The sequence below is a fragment of the Odocoileus virginianus genome, chromosome 9 (genome assembly GCF_023699985.2).
Source record: "Odocoileus virginianus isolate 20LAN1187 ecotype Illinois chromosome 9, Ovbor_1.2, whole genome shotgun sequence".
Classification (NCBI taxonomy): domain Eukaryota; kingdom Metazoa; phylum Chordata; class Mammalia; order Artiodactyla; family Cervidae; genus Odocoileus; species Odocoileus virginianus.
In genome coordinates, this window is record NC_069682.1 from 6,678,673 (window position 1) to 6,695,024 (window position 16,352).

Here is a 16,352-nt window from a genome sequence, read left to right on the forward strand (position 1 = left end):
AGAAATACTTAACTTTCTCTAGCTTTTATTTGTGTGGGTAAAAATTATTAATAGATATTTGAGAAGTTGTGTGAAGTTCGTAGAAATTTACCAGTACACTTTTTATCCATCATATATCCTGTTATAATTTTGTGAGCTGTAATTTGAGTCTTTTTAAATCAATGTGTAGTTGATTTACAATGCCATGTTAATTTCTGCTGTACAACAAAGCTTTCCAGTTTTATATATATATGTGTATCTATATTTCCTTTTTCCCCTTCATGTGGATCACTGCCTTGTCATGGTGAAGGGGCTTGCATAACTCAATGAAGCTATGAACCATGTTGAATAGGGCCACCCAAGCACCCAAGATGGGTGGGTCATTGCGGAGAGTTCTGACAAAACTCGGGAGGAGGGAATGGCAAACCACCCCAGGATACTTGCTATGAGAACCTCATGAACTGTATACAAGGACAAAAAGATATGATACTGAAAGATAAGTCCCCCAGGTCTGAAGGTGTCCAGTATGCTCCTGGGGAAGAGTGAAGGAGAACTACTAATATTCCCAGAAAGAATGAGGTGGCTGGGCCAAAGCGGAAATGATGCTCAGTTGTGGATATGTCTGGTCATAAAAGTAAAATCCCCTGCTGCAAACAACAGTATTGCGTAGGAACCTGAAATGTTAGGTCCACAAATCAAGGTAAATTGGAATTGGTCAAGCAGGAGATGGTAAGAGTAAACATCAACATCTTAGCAATCAGTGAACTAAAATGAATGGGAAAGGGCAAATTTAATTCAGATGACCTTTATATCTACTACTATGGGCAAGAATCCCATAGAAGAAACGGAGTAGCCCTCATAATCAAGAAAAGAGTCTGTAATGCAGTACATGGGTGCAGCCTCAACAATGACAGAATGATCTTGGTTTATTTCCAAGGCAGGCCATTCAGCATCACGGTAATCTAAATCTGTGCCCCTACCATCAATGCCAAAGAAGCTGAAGTTGATCAGTTCTATGAAGACCTAGAAGACTTCCTAGAACTAACACCAAAAAAAGATGTTCTGTTCATCTTTGGGGATTGGAATACAATATATATAAACCTATGGCTGATTCATGTTGAGGTTTGACAGAAAACAGCAAAATTCTGTAAAGCAATTATCCTTCAGTAAAAAAAAAAAAAAAAAGTAGGAAGTCAAGAGATACCTGGAGTAACAGGCAAGTTTGCCTTGGAGAACAAAATTAAGCAAGGCAAAGGCTAACTGAATTCTGCCAAGAGAATGCATTGGTCATAGCAAGCACCCTTTTCAACAACACAAGAGAGAAATTTACACATGGACATCACCAAATAGCCAATACAGAAATCAAATAGATTTCATTCTTTGTAGCTGAAAATGGAGAAGAATATGCAATCAGCAAAAAACAAGACCTGGAGCTGGCTGTGGCTCAGATCATCATTTCTTCTAGCAAAATTCAGGCTTAAACTAAAGAAAGCGGGGAAAACCACTAAGCCAGCCAAGTACGACTTAAATCAGAATCCCTATGACTATTCAGTGGAGGTAATGAATAGATAGATTCAAGGGATTAGAACTTGTAAACAGTGTGCCTGAAGAACTATGGACGGAGGTCATAATATTGTACAGGAGGCAGTGAACAAGACCCAAGGGAAAAAAAAAAAAAACAAGAAGGCCATGTGTTATCTGAGGAGGCCTTACAAATAGCTAAAGAAAGAAGAGAAGCAAAAAGTGATGGAGAAGGGGAAAGGTATATTGAACTAAATTGAACTAAATACAGATTTCCAAAAAACAGCACAGAGAGGCAAGACGACCTTCTTCAGTGAACAGTGTATAAACTAGAAGAAAACAACAGAAGGGAAAAGACTAGAGATCTCCTCAGGAAAATTGGAGATACCAAGGGAACACTTTGCCCAAAGATGGGTACAATAAAGGACATAAATTGTAGAGACATAGTAGATGCTGATGAGATCAGGAGAGATGGAAGGAGTACATGGAAGAACTGTACAGAAAAGATCCAAATGAACTGGATTACTATGATGGTGTGATCAGTCAGCCAGAACCAGGCATTCTGGAGACTGAAGGCATTCTGGACCTTAGGAAGCAGTGCTGTTAATAAAGCTAGTGGATGTAACATAATTCCAGTAGAACTATTCAAAATTTTGAACTGTGGTGTTGGAGAAGACTCTTGAGAGTACCTCGGACTGCACGGAGATCCAACCAGTCCATCCTAAAGGAAATCAGTCCTGAATATTCATTGGAAGGACTGATGCTGAAGCTGAAGCTCCAGTACTTTGGCCACCTGATGTGAAGAGCTGACTCATTGGAAAAGACCCTGATGCTGCAAAAGATTGAAGGCGGGAGGAGAAGGGGACGACAGAGGATGAGATGGTTGGATGGCATCACCGACTCTATGGACGTGAGTTTGAGCAAGCTCTGGGAGTTGATGAAGAACAGGGAATCCTGGTGTGCTGCAGCTCATGGGGTCGCAAAGAGTTGGACACTACTGAGTGACCAACCAACAACAAACCCTTAAGGATGATGCCATCAAAGTGTTGCATTCAATATGTCAGCAAATCTGGAAGATTCCATAGTGGCCACAGGATTTGTAAAGGTCAATCCTCATCCCAGTTCCCAAGGAGGGTAACACTAAACAATGTGCTAACCATCGGACAGTTGCACTCATCTCCCATGGTAGTAAAGTCATGCTTAAAATCTTGCATGCTCGACTTCAGTGCTATTCGAGTCAAGAACTTCTAGATGTCCAGCCTGGGTTGAGAAAAGGGAGAGGAACCAGAGATCAAATTGCCAGCATTTTCTGGGTCGTAGAAAAAGCTAGGGAATTCCAGAAAAACGTCTACCTCTGCTTCATCGACTACATCAAAGCTTTTGACTGGGTGAATCATAATAAGCTGTGTAAAGCTCTTAAAGAGATGGGAATACTAGACCATCTTACTTGTCTCCTGAGAAACCTGTTTGTGGGTCAAGAAGCAACAGTCAGAACCCTGTATGGAACAACTGATTGGTTCAAAATTGAGAAAGGAGTATGACAGGGCTGTCTGCTGTCACCCTATTTGTTGATAGGCTGAGCACATCATGAGAAATGCTGGGCTGGATGAGTTACAAGCTGGAATCAAGATAGGTGGGAGAAACATCAACAACCTCAGATATGCAGATGATACCACCTAATGTCAGAAAGTGAAGAGGAAGAGCCCCTTGATGAGGGTGAAGGAGGAGAGTAAAGAGCCAGCTTAAAACCAAATACTAAAAAAACTAAGATCATGGCATCTGGCCCCATTACTTCATAGCAAATAGAGGGGGAAAAGGTGGAAGTACAGACAGACTTCCTCTTCTTGGCTCTAAAATCACTGTGGATGGTGACTGCAGCCGTGAAATCAGACGACGATTGCTTCTTGGCAGGAAAGCTATGACAAACCTAGACAGTGTGTTGAAAAGCAGAGACATTACTCTGCTGACAAAGGTCCATATAGTCAAGACTATGGTCTTTCCAGCTGTCACATATGGTTGTGAGAGCTGGAACATAAAGGAGGCAGAGTGCTGAAGAATTGATGCTTTCAAACTGTGGTGCTGGATAAGACTCCTGAAAGTCCGTGGACAGCAAGGGAATCAAACCAGTCCGTCCTAAAGAAAATCAGTCCTAAACATTCATTGGAGGGACTGATGCTGAAGCTGAAACTCCAGTATTTTGGTCAATGGATGCGAAGAACTGACTCATTGGAAAAGTCCCTGTTGCTGGAAAAGATTGAGGGCAGAAAGAGAAGAGGACGTCGGAGGATGGGATGGCTGGATGTCATCACTGATGCAACAATCATGAACTTCAGCAAGCTTCAGGAGACGGTGAGGGACAGAGAGGCCTGGCATGCTGCAGTCCATGAGGTCACAAGGAGTTGGACACGACTGGGTGACTGAACAACAACATATTCTTTTTCATATTCTTTCCCATTTTGGTTTGTAACAGGATATTGAATATAGTTCCCTGTGCTGAATGTAGTAAGACTGTGTTGTTTATCCATTCTATATGTAATAGTTTGCCTCTGCTAATCCCAAACCCATAGTCCTTCTCTCCCTAATTTGAGTTATTTGAACATTATAAGTCATAGAAATAAATATTCCCATATCAATTGTATAAAATTTTTATAATAAAGTCTCCTCAGACCTTTGACAATGACTGTTTTAAATCTTTTATCATCCACAGATAATTTTTGTTTTACTGTGATTCTTCCCTGAAAACTCTTGTAGTCAGTTATAGGCAAAAGTGCTTTGTCTTCAACAAAAAAAAGTGGCTGTTTCAGAAATCCATGAAAAGAACTATGACAAGTACTTTGGAGTGCAGCTTCTGAGGGCACTATTGCTTAAATAACTTTGAGACTATACCTCTGGATCGAGTAAGGATTTCTAGTACTAATGGAGAAGCTGACTGGTTAAAAAAGCAAAAAAAAAAAAAAAAAACAAACAAACAAACAAAAAAAACTGACCCAAGGTCTAGCAGAACAAAAATCCATTACATGAAGAAAAAAAGAGTATAGTATAAAGAGTGTTTAGTAGAACAGAACAGAGAACTGGGAAATAGATCTCAGTATATAAGAGTCGTTAATATAGGTATCGAGTTAATGAAGTAAAAGTGAGTTTGTTGTAGTTGTTCTAATACATTAAATAATGCCAATGGGAAGAAAGAATCAGTTACATGGAATTGAATGAACTAACAAAGAATGATTTTGATTTTTCTGGTTATTGCTTTGTAACATTGCTGGTTCTTCAATGTTTTAGTTAAGGAACTCCTTTTTATCTTTTCTCAAGCTGTCTATGACTCATGGCAATTTAGGTGATTATACTTTTGTAAATAAAAATGAAACTTTTATCTTTTCTCCCTACTTGATCGCTCCAGAATTCAGAGTCTCTACTGAGTATTCTTATTTTCATGACAGTGACATTATTTGTATAAGTTTAATAGGAATCTGTTTTCCTTGTAACAGGACATAATTGGAAAAATTAGTTATATAGACTTGGGCTGGAATATTGTATTTGAGAATAAGAATCTCAAAGATGTAGATCTCATGTTATAAGACAGTTGTAAGGAACTAAGATTTGTTTTATAGAGCCAATGCTAACAAAGCCCTTTGGAGAAACCAGCCTGGTACATGGTTTATAGAGTTCTCAGCTTTACAGATGAGTAAGAAAGGTCACTTCCTGGGAATCCCAGGAACTGTAGGATATTCTGGGAGATGAGACTGAGAAGAGATGAATTTACCCAAATTTGTAGGCATTACAGGTTAAATTTGGTGGTAAGTTCTTAGATTGGCTTCCAATCTTTGTTCAGTTCAGTTTACTCACTCAGTCATGTCTGACTCTGCGACCCCATGGACTGTAGCATGCCAGGCTTCCCTATCCATCACCAACTCCCAGAGCTTGCTCAGACTCATGTCCATCGAGTCAATGATGCCATCCAACCATCTCATCCTCTGTTGTCCCTGTCTCTTCCTGCCTTCAATCTTGCCTAGCATCAAGGTCTTTTTCATTGAGTCATTTCTTCCCATCAGGTGGCCAAAGTACTGGAGCTTCAGCTTCAGCATCAGTCCTTCCAATGAATATTCAGGACTGATTTCCTTTAGGATGGACTGGTTCGATCTCCTTGCAGTCCAAGGGACTCTCAAGAGTCTTCTCCAACACCACAGTTCAAAAGCATCAGTTCTTCAGCGCTCAGCTTTCTTTATGGTCCAACTCTCTCATCCATACATGACTACTGAGAAAACCATAGATTTGACTAGATGGACCTTTGTTGGCAAAGTAATGTCTCTGCTTTTTAATATGCTGTCTAGGTTGGTCATAGCTTTTTTTCCCAAGGAGCAGCTGTCTTTTAATTTCATGGCTGCAGTTACCATCTGCAGTGATTTTGTAGCCCAAGAAAACAAAGTCTGTCACTGTTTCCATTGTTTCCCCATCTGTTTGCCACCTCCTAGCCTTGAGAGGATTTCAGAAGTCTAATTTGAGATTCTTTATGAAAAGTTCCCTCAAAGCAAACCTGAAAGGCCTGAGTGGTCAGTGATCATTCTTGCTGCACTTAGGTAAATAATCAGGCTAAGTCTAATGAGACGAGACTTATTTTGTAAACAAGAATAAAAATGGGGGGTGGGGGCCAGGTTGACTGTACAGAAATATTTTATGTTTCAGTGGTAAACTGTAGTGTATCCTTGTGGATTATTAAATTCCAGTCTTGTTGATCATCTTGCTTATGCTCTCAGTTTTCTAGTTTCTTCCAGTGTCTGGATACAACTCTCCAAAATATTTCCAATTTTTCTACCCTCCTCCTGATTTGGCCTCATTGAGAACTAAACCTGCCCCTTTCTTGGAGCCCTAGAAGCTGAAGCTGGTGACCTGATATAAACTTCAAAGAAATCACCACAACAGATCATGTATGTTGTACAACTTTCATGCTTGCTATTGTGAGGGCCATTTAGAAAGTCTGCTGAAACACCCGATGCCATCACTAAGGATATTCAAACTGCAAAAGACGATTCAAGCCCATCATCTGGGTATCTTCTCAATGTCTTCCCTCTGGGCTCAGAAACTAGTTTTATCATATGCGCCGATCAATAATCTTTGTTTTTCTTTTTCTTTTCATAGAAATTCCCCTCATTAAATGCCTGACTGCTTGTGCCACCTCGCAAATATCCTCTACTTAACCAAGCCTCAACTAATAGTTCAGACGGTCCTTAAAGGACAAACGGCAACCTAATGACAGATGGACTTACTTTGTTCAAAGAAGAATGTCTCTTTCTTCAGATAAGAGCAGGGACTGACAAAGACTCTCTTCCTTAACTAATCTTCAGTCAGGTTCCTTGACTAAACAGGGCTTCCTTCCGTGGTGGCTCTGACAGTGAAGAATCCACCTGCAATGCAGGAGACCCAGTTTCAATCCCTGGGTTGGGAAGACCTCTTGGAGTTGGGAATGGCTACCCACTCCAGTATTCTTGCCTGGAGAATTCCATGGACAGAGAAGCCTGGTGGGCTACAGTTATGGGGTCAGAAGTAGTCGGACACGACTGAGTGACTAACACAAGTCAGGTTCCTTCAAACCCTTTTTTCTAGACCCCTCCTTGCCGAACTTACACTGTTCAACTGTCATAAGAATCCTGCTTTATCAATTTAGAGAGAATTTTCCATCCTTGATATCTGGTCACCCTTCATGTCTAGTAAAATTCTGTTTCCCTTGCCTGCCACCCAATACCTACCCTAGGTGATATCTGACTACCTGACAATTCTTCAGCAAGAATTGTGCTTGTTTAACCAAAATCTTTCCTCACCCCCATAGTTTCCTCTTAGTGAGAGTAATTTTCTTCCCACTGATCCCCACTCTGCTTCTTGGCCATAAATCTCCACTTGTCTTTGCTGATTGGGAATTGAGCCCAGTTCTGTACTGAGATCTCTTTTCCCTTATTGTGGTAGTTCCCGTATAAAACCTGTGTTTTTGTTTAACATGCATAATATCAATAGAATACAGTCTGGAAGAGCAGCTACTCTCATATGTGTACACTGAACAGATATTTCAGCTTTCAGTTGGCTAAAGCCCGTGAGGAACATGATGTAAGTCAGTGCTTTGTGTACATAAAGAGTGTCTGTGCGGGAACAATGCTTGGCAATTTTCTGTCCTGTTTATTACTGAAAACCCAGGGTATGGCAAAAAACACATTGGAATCAGCACTGATGGAACACAGCTGGGTGAAAACGAAGGTAGTATGTTGTATTAAATATTCAAATAAAAGATGTGTCCTGTAGTGGTAATTTATAGTGTTGCATTTACAGAGAACAGTTGGTAGTCAAAAATAGCCGTTTGGTTTTGGTTTATTGTTGGAGGAAATACTGATGGTTATTGATACTATCAAATTTTAGTTTTTTAGTACATTTAGGCCTTTTTGATATACTATGAGAAGAGTTGGTTAGCAAGTGTACTGGCTATGAGGAAAAAAGATGCTCATGTGAATTTTAAAAAGAGAGATAAAAATATTCCTTCATGATGCTGATAATTCTGATAAGACCATTTTGAGTAACTTATTGAATGACATGTCATAGCAGTGTATATATTAAAGATGTTGAATTGTTTGAAACTTTAGGCTTAAAATATCCCATTTTACAGTTTGCAGTTAAGAGATTAGGATTTCTTTTAAGAAAACTGAACTGTGGTATAAATGGTTTAAACTTTGATGTTTTCTAATATAATTCTTGTTTTGGGAAAAAATACATGATTTATTTCTATATGTGTTTTAAAGTCACATTACAATACATGCAGCATTATAGACATAATGCTTCGTAAGAAAATGAAATACTTTTTAGAACTAAATGTAGCTAGATTGAGAATCTGTTTACCCTGTCTCCCAAATTGAAACAGTCCCATCTTTCCGCTTTCATTTGTGATATGCTTATCAATTAAATGCCTGATGGAGCTTTGAAACTCATCATCAGTGAGAAGTCCTTATAATATCTAGGTTCTCAATAGTCCAAATACCCAGAATTTTCCAACAAAACTACCAAATACTAATATTTATTATCATCCAACGATCTTTAATTGGGAATTAGGACTTTCTAGTTTGGTAAAAGTGGTAAGAATAGAAGCTTGTTGGTCATGGAACTCAGGGTCTTGTGACTTAAAGTCTTTGTCATTGGGCCAGGCATTGAAGGGTTAGTAAGAGCACAAACAGAAATTGTTCTCTTTCACTGATAAGGAGTCAGGATAATAATAAATCAGGGTAATAATAAATATTGAAAACAGTTAAAAGCTATTGTGGCTTTTTGAATATAGATGCTGAAATAATTTTTGTCACCTTAGTAAAACCTTTGTTAAAAAAGGAAATGTATATTGAGAGCTTCAGTTCAGTTCAGTCACTCAGTCGTGTCTGACTCTTTGTGACTCCATGAACTGCAGCATGCCAGGCCTCCCTGTCCATCACCAACTCCCAGAGTTTACTCAAACTCATGTCCATTGAGTCGGTGATGTCATCCAACCATCTCATCCTCTTTCATCCCCTTCTCCTCCCGCCTTCAATCTTTCCCAGCATCAGGGTCTTTTCCAGTGAGTCAGTTCTTTGCATCCAGTGGCCAAAGTATTGGAGTTTCAGCATCAGTCCTTCCAATGAATATTCAGGAGTGATTTCCTTTAGGATGGACTGGTTGGATCTCCTTGCAGTCCCAGGGACTCTCAAGAGTCTTCTCCAATACCATAGTTCAAAAGCATCAATTCTTTGGCACTCAGCTTTCTTTATAGTCTAACTCTCATATCCATACATGACTACTAGAAAAACCATACCTTTGACTAGATGGACCTTTGTTGGCAAAGTAATGTCTCTGCTTTTTAATATGCTGTCTAGGTTGGTCATAACTTTTCTTCCAAGGAGCAAGTGTCTTTTAATTTCATGGCTGCAGTCCCCATCTGCAGTGATCTGGAGCCCCCAAAAATAAAGTCTGACACTGTTTCCACTGTTTCTCCATCTATTTCCCATGAAGTGATGGGACCAGATGCCATGATCTTAGTCTTCTGAATGAAAAACTTAAGAGCTTACAGTGGACCAAATATTATTCAAACATTCTAAGTTCCAAGTAATGAACTCATGTTCACTGTAAAGGAGCCAGTAATTTATGAACTGAGACATGACGAAAATAGATAACTTACCCAAGGTCACCCAGTTGTTAATTGGTAGAACCAAGATTTGAACAGTCTGGTAGAAAAGTCTAAGCTCTTCCTCTTTACGTGACTTAGGAAAACAGCACTCTAGGATTCTCTGAGGTGGTCAAGTCTGCTGTAAGGGTGTTTTATTTTGAAGTCTTCTGAAATATTTGTTGTTTTAACATACAGTTCTCCCACATTATTTTCCTACTTATTATTTTTAGTATTACTACCACCACCAAGGGTCTTCCCTGGCAGCTCGGTGGTAAAGAATCTGCCTGCCAGTGCAGGAGATGCAGGAGACAGAGGTTCAGTCTCTGAGTTGGGAAGATCCCCTGAGGAAGGAAATGGCAACCCATTCCAGCATTCTTGCCTGAAAAATTCCACGGACAGTGGAGCCTGGTGGTGTCGCAAAGAGTCAGATGTGACTGAGTGACTGAGCATGCATGCATACCACCACCAATGAATAATTCATTAGAATCCTTTAAGGAGAAGTGGCTGCAAAGAAGGGGATGCTTTGGAGATGAAGAGAGGAAAGATCACTTTTATGGCCACAGTTTGATTACCTTAGTCTTGGCCAACTTTTTCTTTGGTTATTGGAACCCAAAGATGATTTAAGTGGCTTGTAACCTTACCACCTCTAATCCACCACATACCTCAAAATTTCATGCTTATTTGACAGTGTCTTTGTGAATCAATAGCATTACCTCCCCCCTTGAAACACTTGCACATATTCATAAATAGTTAAAAACACTTGAATTTATAAATCATCTTTCCTAAAAATATATTAGAAAACTTTTTATATATAGCAATTCAATGTATTTTAAAACATTGACTTTATATAGCTTTGTTTAATATATTTTAATATTATTATTTGTTTAAAATACATGAAAATACAAATTATAGTACTGCTGTAAAACATTAAAAATATATCAGGTTTTAGAAGGTAATGTTTGGCTTGTTTTAAATGTACCAGCATGCTGACTGTTGTGTGCGGGACAGAGCTTTTTCTCTTTGAAATCTAGCAGTGCCCTCTAGAGTGAAAGGTTTATAGAACTTGATAAAGGAGATGTTTCACACTGTCCTGTATTCTTGATCCCCTACCATTCCAAGGGACAGCTTGTTACATGTCAAAGAGCAGAACCTACGTTTTTTTGTTCTGAGTAAATGTTCTTTTCAAGGATGCTGTTTAGGTGACTTGAACAAAATAGAAATAAACTTGTTCATTATTTTGTTGGTCATTTGCACATTTTTTTCTCATATTCTTGTGAAACCAGCTGTAAATAATTATATCTTAAAATTCATATCTTTATAATGTTAATAGAACATTATATGTTCAATGTTATAATTGAACATTTTGTTGACCAATATAACAGGGCTAAATTTACTGAATGCCTATTATATATATGATACTGCATTTTGTATTGAGGAGTACTTGATAATTCGGGAATAGACCACATTCCTGGTAATAGTTACACATTTATTTCCACTTGTCTAATGTGTCAGAGTGTGACACATATTGGCTCTTGTATTAAAATTGTCTATATTAAATTAACTAAGAATATTACTATTAATATACGTCCCTTCTTTATTACAGAAGAAAATACTCAGGAACCATCACAGGTGAAGAAAAGTTTGAGTGAGAAAGTTTCTCTGTATAGAGGTGACATCACATTGCTAGAGGTGGATGCTATAGTCAATGCGGGTGAGTAGTTGATATTTTGTGATGTGTTTGTTATACTGTTGCCCTAAATCTGGGTTTGCGTCTTAGGTATCAGGCCAAAAGATACAACCAAGCCAAAAATTGAGAGAAAGAAAGATTTATTACTTACAGCAAGTAAGAAGAACACTGGGGATCTTTTCCAAAGCAGTGTTTCCCAGAATAGTAAGATTGGGGAATTTTTATGCTAAGGGTACTTGTATACTCATGAAAGGGCTTGAGCAGGGGAGAATTCAGCTTAGAGCTGGGGCAAAGGTTGACAGAGCCCAAGTTTTAGTTGGTTGAAGTCAGAAAAGGTCATTATCATCTTTCCATGCTCCATCCCGCCTAACTCACACAAATTGTTATATGTATGCCTTAAGGAGGAACGAGGACTCTGTTTCACTGCTAAACTATTGTTTCTTGACTGTTCCTCCTTTGTTCCTGCATTCCTCCACTTCCGGCAAGATCAGTAATTACTGAGATGTATTCAAGGGCAAGCACTGTTACCCAGGCTTAGATCACAAAATGACAGGCCAGAAATGACTTCTTTAAAATCAAGAAAGCCATGCCTGATTCTCTTTCTCTGGGGACCCTATACCCCATCTGCTTGCAGTACAAAATATTTATTGTTTAAAAATATTTTTTCATAAATAGGAATATAAGTATTTAAGAAAAAATACCCTTCCAGAGATAGAAATGTCATGTATTAAAGACATTGAGCATTTGTTTTATGTATGTGCTGCAGTTAATGTGCTAACTCTACATGGTATCCATGCTAAGTTGTAACTAGGGTACTGGACCCCTGGAAAAGTAACAGGTTGTTGCAGAAAGTTCCTTAGAAAGAACTTTAGCAGCTGTATTATTGTTGATTTAATGCTTCAGTTAATAGTTGGCCAACATAAAAGCAAGTTCATTAAGCTTTTCCTTCTTTTGACTTTGTAAAGAGATGTTTGATCTACACCAGACAGAAGTAAAATATAAAGAAATTATTTCTATAGTTTCCAAACTCAGTTGCTTGGTTTCAGCTGTTTATGTTTGTTTTTAATGGTTTATTTTATGATTAATGAGCTTATAATTTGGGGTTTCAAACATTGGGAAAATAACAATGTTAAATTTTAATTTTAGTTTATTTTATAGTGGTCTGTATCTTTTATATATTTTACCATGTGACTGTATCTTAAGAAATACATTATGTTTGTGATTCTATAAAAATAAATAACAGTAATTGGATATTTCATAATTTTATTTTATTTTATTTTTTTTTTTTTATTTCATAATTTTAATTTGTGTTCTGTAAAGTTAGGCTCTTTACAAGTTAAAAGGTTTAAAAACAAATGCAGACTTAGGTAAAGAGAAGCATTATTCAAAAAGATTATTACAAACAAGGGGTGGAGAATTATCTCAGTAGGAGGAGAAAGAATACTGCGATAGGAAGAACCACTTTGACTATGAGATAAGCAAGCATCTCAAAGTTCAAGCAGAAAAGGACATTTTTTTTTACAGAGAGGCGTGAACAGGATGTGGGTGGCAAGATTGGACAGTTGATCAGGGAACATTTTTCCTTGAGGCCAGCTTATTTTGGAAGGGGTTATTAAAGAGGGGTTGTTCACCTTCCATTGCTCAAGGGTAGGTCAGAGTTCAGGGGCTTGGAGGAAGGAAAGAAGGCTGAATAAAGTTTGGTCAAGTCTGGTTAATAGGCATTGATCAACCATTCTGGCTTGATGGGTACAAATAGTTCAGCTAATCATTTATGAGACAAAGAGTGGGAATTTGGAGAGTCTGTGCCTTGGTCTTGTCATAGGATACAAGGGGTCATTGGGAGTTTTATCTCAGTCATACGGGGAAGACTAGCTCTAAAGGCAGTAAGCTGTTTTCCAGAACACAGAAGGGTGGGGGTTAATTTCTTGACAGACCTTGCTTTCCAGGAATACAGAAGTTAGTTAGAGCTCAGTGTTGTCTCACGTTTCACTCTGGTGATGTGTAAAGTCAAATGACATAGTAGGAACGCTCCTTGGTGTGTGCCCTAAATTCCATAAATGTGAGCTTTAATTTAAAGAAATTAATTTTTTAATTAAAAACTATATATACGTTGGGACTTCCCTGGTGACTGAGACAGTAAAGAATCTGCCTGCAATGTGAGAGACCTAGATTTGATCCCTGGGTCTGGAAGATCCCCTGGAGAAGAAAATAGGCAACCCACTCCAGTATTGCTGCCTGGAGAATTCCATGGACAGAGGAGCCTGGCAGGCTTATAGTCCATCAGGTTGCAAAGACTTGGACATGGCTGAGTGACTAACAGTTTCATACTATCTGTACATCACTGGATCTCCTCTATATTGTTGCAATTTCTAGTCATTGATCCCAGTTCTGCCATATGGAGTACAGTTGTTGACATTTATTTCCTTCTTAAATGCCTTAAGACTACTCTCATGAGTTTTCTCTTTCTTGTTATTAACATAACATTGAATTTGCCTTGATAGCATACTTAATAATTCTAGTAATTATGGTTTTCTTTGAGTTTTGTTAACTGTATACTCATTTATCTCTCCGTTGAAGCTATAGACTGGTGTTTTTTCCACTTTTGGTGTAATTTCTCAAAGTAGTGTCTTGTCCTTATGTTCTTAATAAACACCTGGTCCTCTGTATTTGTTAAATTGAACTACACAATTGAGTTTGTAGCATCTTTGACCCATAGCACATTCAACAATGGGGACTTGACACAGTGAACACAATTTGGCTTATTTAAGAAAAACAATTTATTTGATCAAGAAATAAAAATAATTTTAGTGAAATAAAATGGTGCTAAAGAGAAAGCATCATTAACAGGAAAACATCTCATTACTCTTTTGATTCTTTGTCCTTGCTTGTGTAATTTTTTCATAGCTGTCACATAGTGTACAAGAGTTTGACGAATTTATACAAAGGCAGGCAGCAACTCCAAAAGCCATTTGGCACTGTTGGCTTACCTCTCGGGCTGAGGTAATTATAGTTTGGCCGTGTTCTGCATCTCCCAAGGACAGCCTCGTCAGGAAGTTCTTAGGTACATGGAAAGAGCTGCCAAAGGTGCAGTGTGATGACTTTATTTGCAGCTTTCTGCCGTGCTGCTTCGTTTGCCTGGTGTGTCAGGAGAGGAACAGCTGTTAGCTTTCAGGGGAACAAGGCGACATGGCAGGAAACTCAGGAGCTGCCTCTGGTGAGGGGGAGTGGGAGGCGGTGCGCCCAGCCAAGCTGCCACAGCAGCCGCGTCAGCACTCTCTGCTGTGTAAGTTCTCTTCCCATGTCTCCGTTAGTGCGTTGGAACACCTGGTGGTCGTGAATGAAAGGATTTGATATTTAAAATTTTTCCCAGCCAAGTGCTTTCCAAACTTCAGTCTTGCAGTTCAGTCACTCAGTCGTGTCCGACTTTGTGATCCCATGGACGCCAGGCTTTCCTGTTGATCACCAACTCCCAGAGTTTACTCAGACTCATGTCCATTGAGTCAGTGATGCCATCCAACCATCTCATCCTCTGTTGTCCCCTTCTCTGCCCGTCTTCAATCTTTCCAAGCATCAGGATCTTTTCCAGTGAGTCAGTTCTTTGCATCAGGTGACCAAAGTATTGGAGTTTAAGCTTCAGCATTAGTCCTTCCAGTGAATATTTAGGCCTGATTTCCTTCAGGATTGACTGGTTTGATCTCCTTGCAGACCAAGGGACTCTCAAGAGTCTTCTCCAACATCACAGTTCAAAAGCATCAATTCTTCAGCTCTCAGCTTTCGTTATCGTCCAACTCACATCCATACATGACTACTGGAAAAACTATAGCTTTGACTGGATGGACCTTTGTTGGCAAAGTAATGTCTCTGTTTTTTAATAAGCTATCTAGTTTGGTCATAAGTTTTCTTCCAAGGAGCAAGTGTCTTTTAATTTCATGGTTGCAGTCACCGTCTGCAGTGATTTTGTAGCCCCCCAAAATAAAATCTCTCAGTGTTTCCATTGTTTCCTCATCTATTTGCCATGAAGTGATGGGACTGGATGCCATGATCTTAGTTTTCTGAATGTTGAGTTTTAAGCCAACTTTTTCACTCTCCTCTTTCAATTTCATCAAAAGGCTCTTTAGTTCTTCTTCACTCTCTGCCATAAGGGTGGTGTCATCTGCATATATGAGGTTATTGATATTTCTTCTGGCAATCTTGATTCCAGCTTGTGCTTCTTCCAGCCCAGTGTTTCTCATGATGTACTCTGCATATAAGTTCAATAAGCAGGGTGACAATATACAGCCTTGATGTACTCCTTTTCCTATTTGGAACCAGTCTGTTGTTCCATGTCCAGTTCTAACTGTTGCTTCCTGACCTGCATACAGGTTTTTCAAGAGGCAGGTCAGGTAGTCTGGTATTCCCTTCTCTGTCAGAATTTTCCATAGTTTATTGTGATCCACACAGTCAAAGGCTTTGCCATAGTCAATAAAGTAGAAGTAGGTATGTTTATGGAACTCCCTTGCTTTTTCTATGATCCAGCAGTTGTTGTCAATTTGATCTCTGGTTCTTCTGCCTTTTCTAAATACACCTTGAACATCTGAAAGTTCATGGTTCACGTACTGTTAAAGTCTGGCTTGGAGAATTTTGAGCATTACTTTGCTAGCGTGTGAGATGAGTGCAATTGTGAGGCAGTTTGAGCATTCTTTGGCATTGCCTTTCTTGGGGATTGGAATAAAAACTGACCTTTTCCAGTCCTGTGGCCACTACTGAGTTTTCCAAATTTGCTGGCATATTGAGTGTAGCGCTTTCACAGCATCATCTTTCAGGATTTGAAATAGCTCAACTGGAATTCCATCACCTTTACTAGCTTTGTTCATAGTGATGCTTCCTAAGGCCCATTTGACTTCACATTCCAGGATGTCTGGCTCTAGGTGAGTGATCACACCATCATGATTATCTGGGTGGTGAAGATCTTTTTTGTATAGTTCTTCTGTGTATTCTTGCCACCTCTTCTTAATATCTTCTGCT

General features: G+C 39.0%; 1 protein-coding gene across 4 annotated transcripts in view; it reads left to right on the top strand.

Annotated features, from left to right (window-relative positions):
- Positions 1-16,352, top strand: part of MACROD2 (mono-ADP ribosylhydrolase 2) — a 2,170,814-nt gene that overhangs the window by 82,846 nt on the left and 2,071,616 nt on the right. For 3 of the 4 annotated variants that reach the window (XM_070471908.1, XM_070471910.1, XM_070471909.1), the window contains exon 3: positions 11,265-11,372. In XM_070471908.1, the coding sequence (XP_070328009.1) occupies positions 11,265-11,372 (108 nt within the window). Of the gene's footprint in view, positions 1-7,669; positions 7,741-11,264; positions 11,373-16,352 lie in introns of those variants that run through there. The other variant, XM_070471911.1, reaches the window with a different exon arrangement.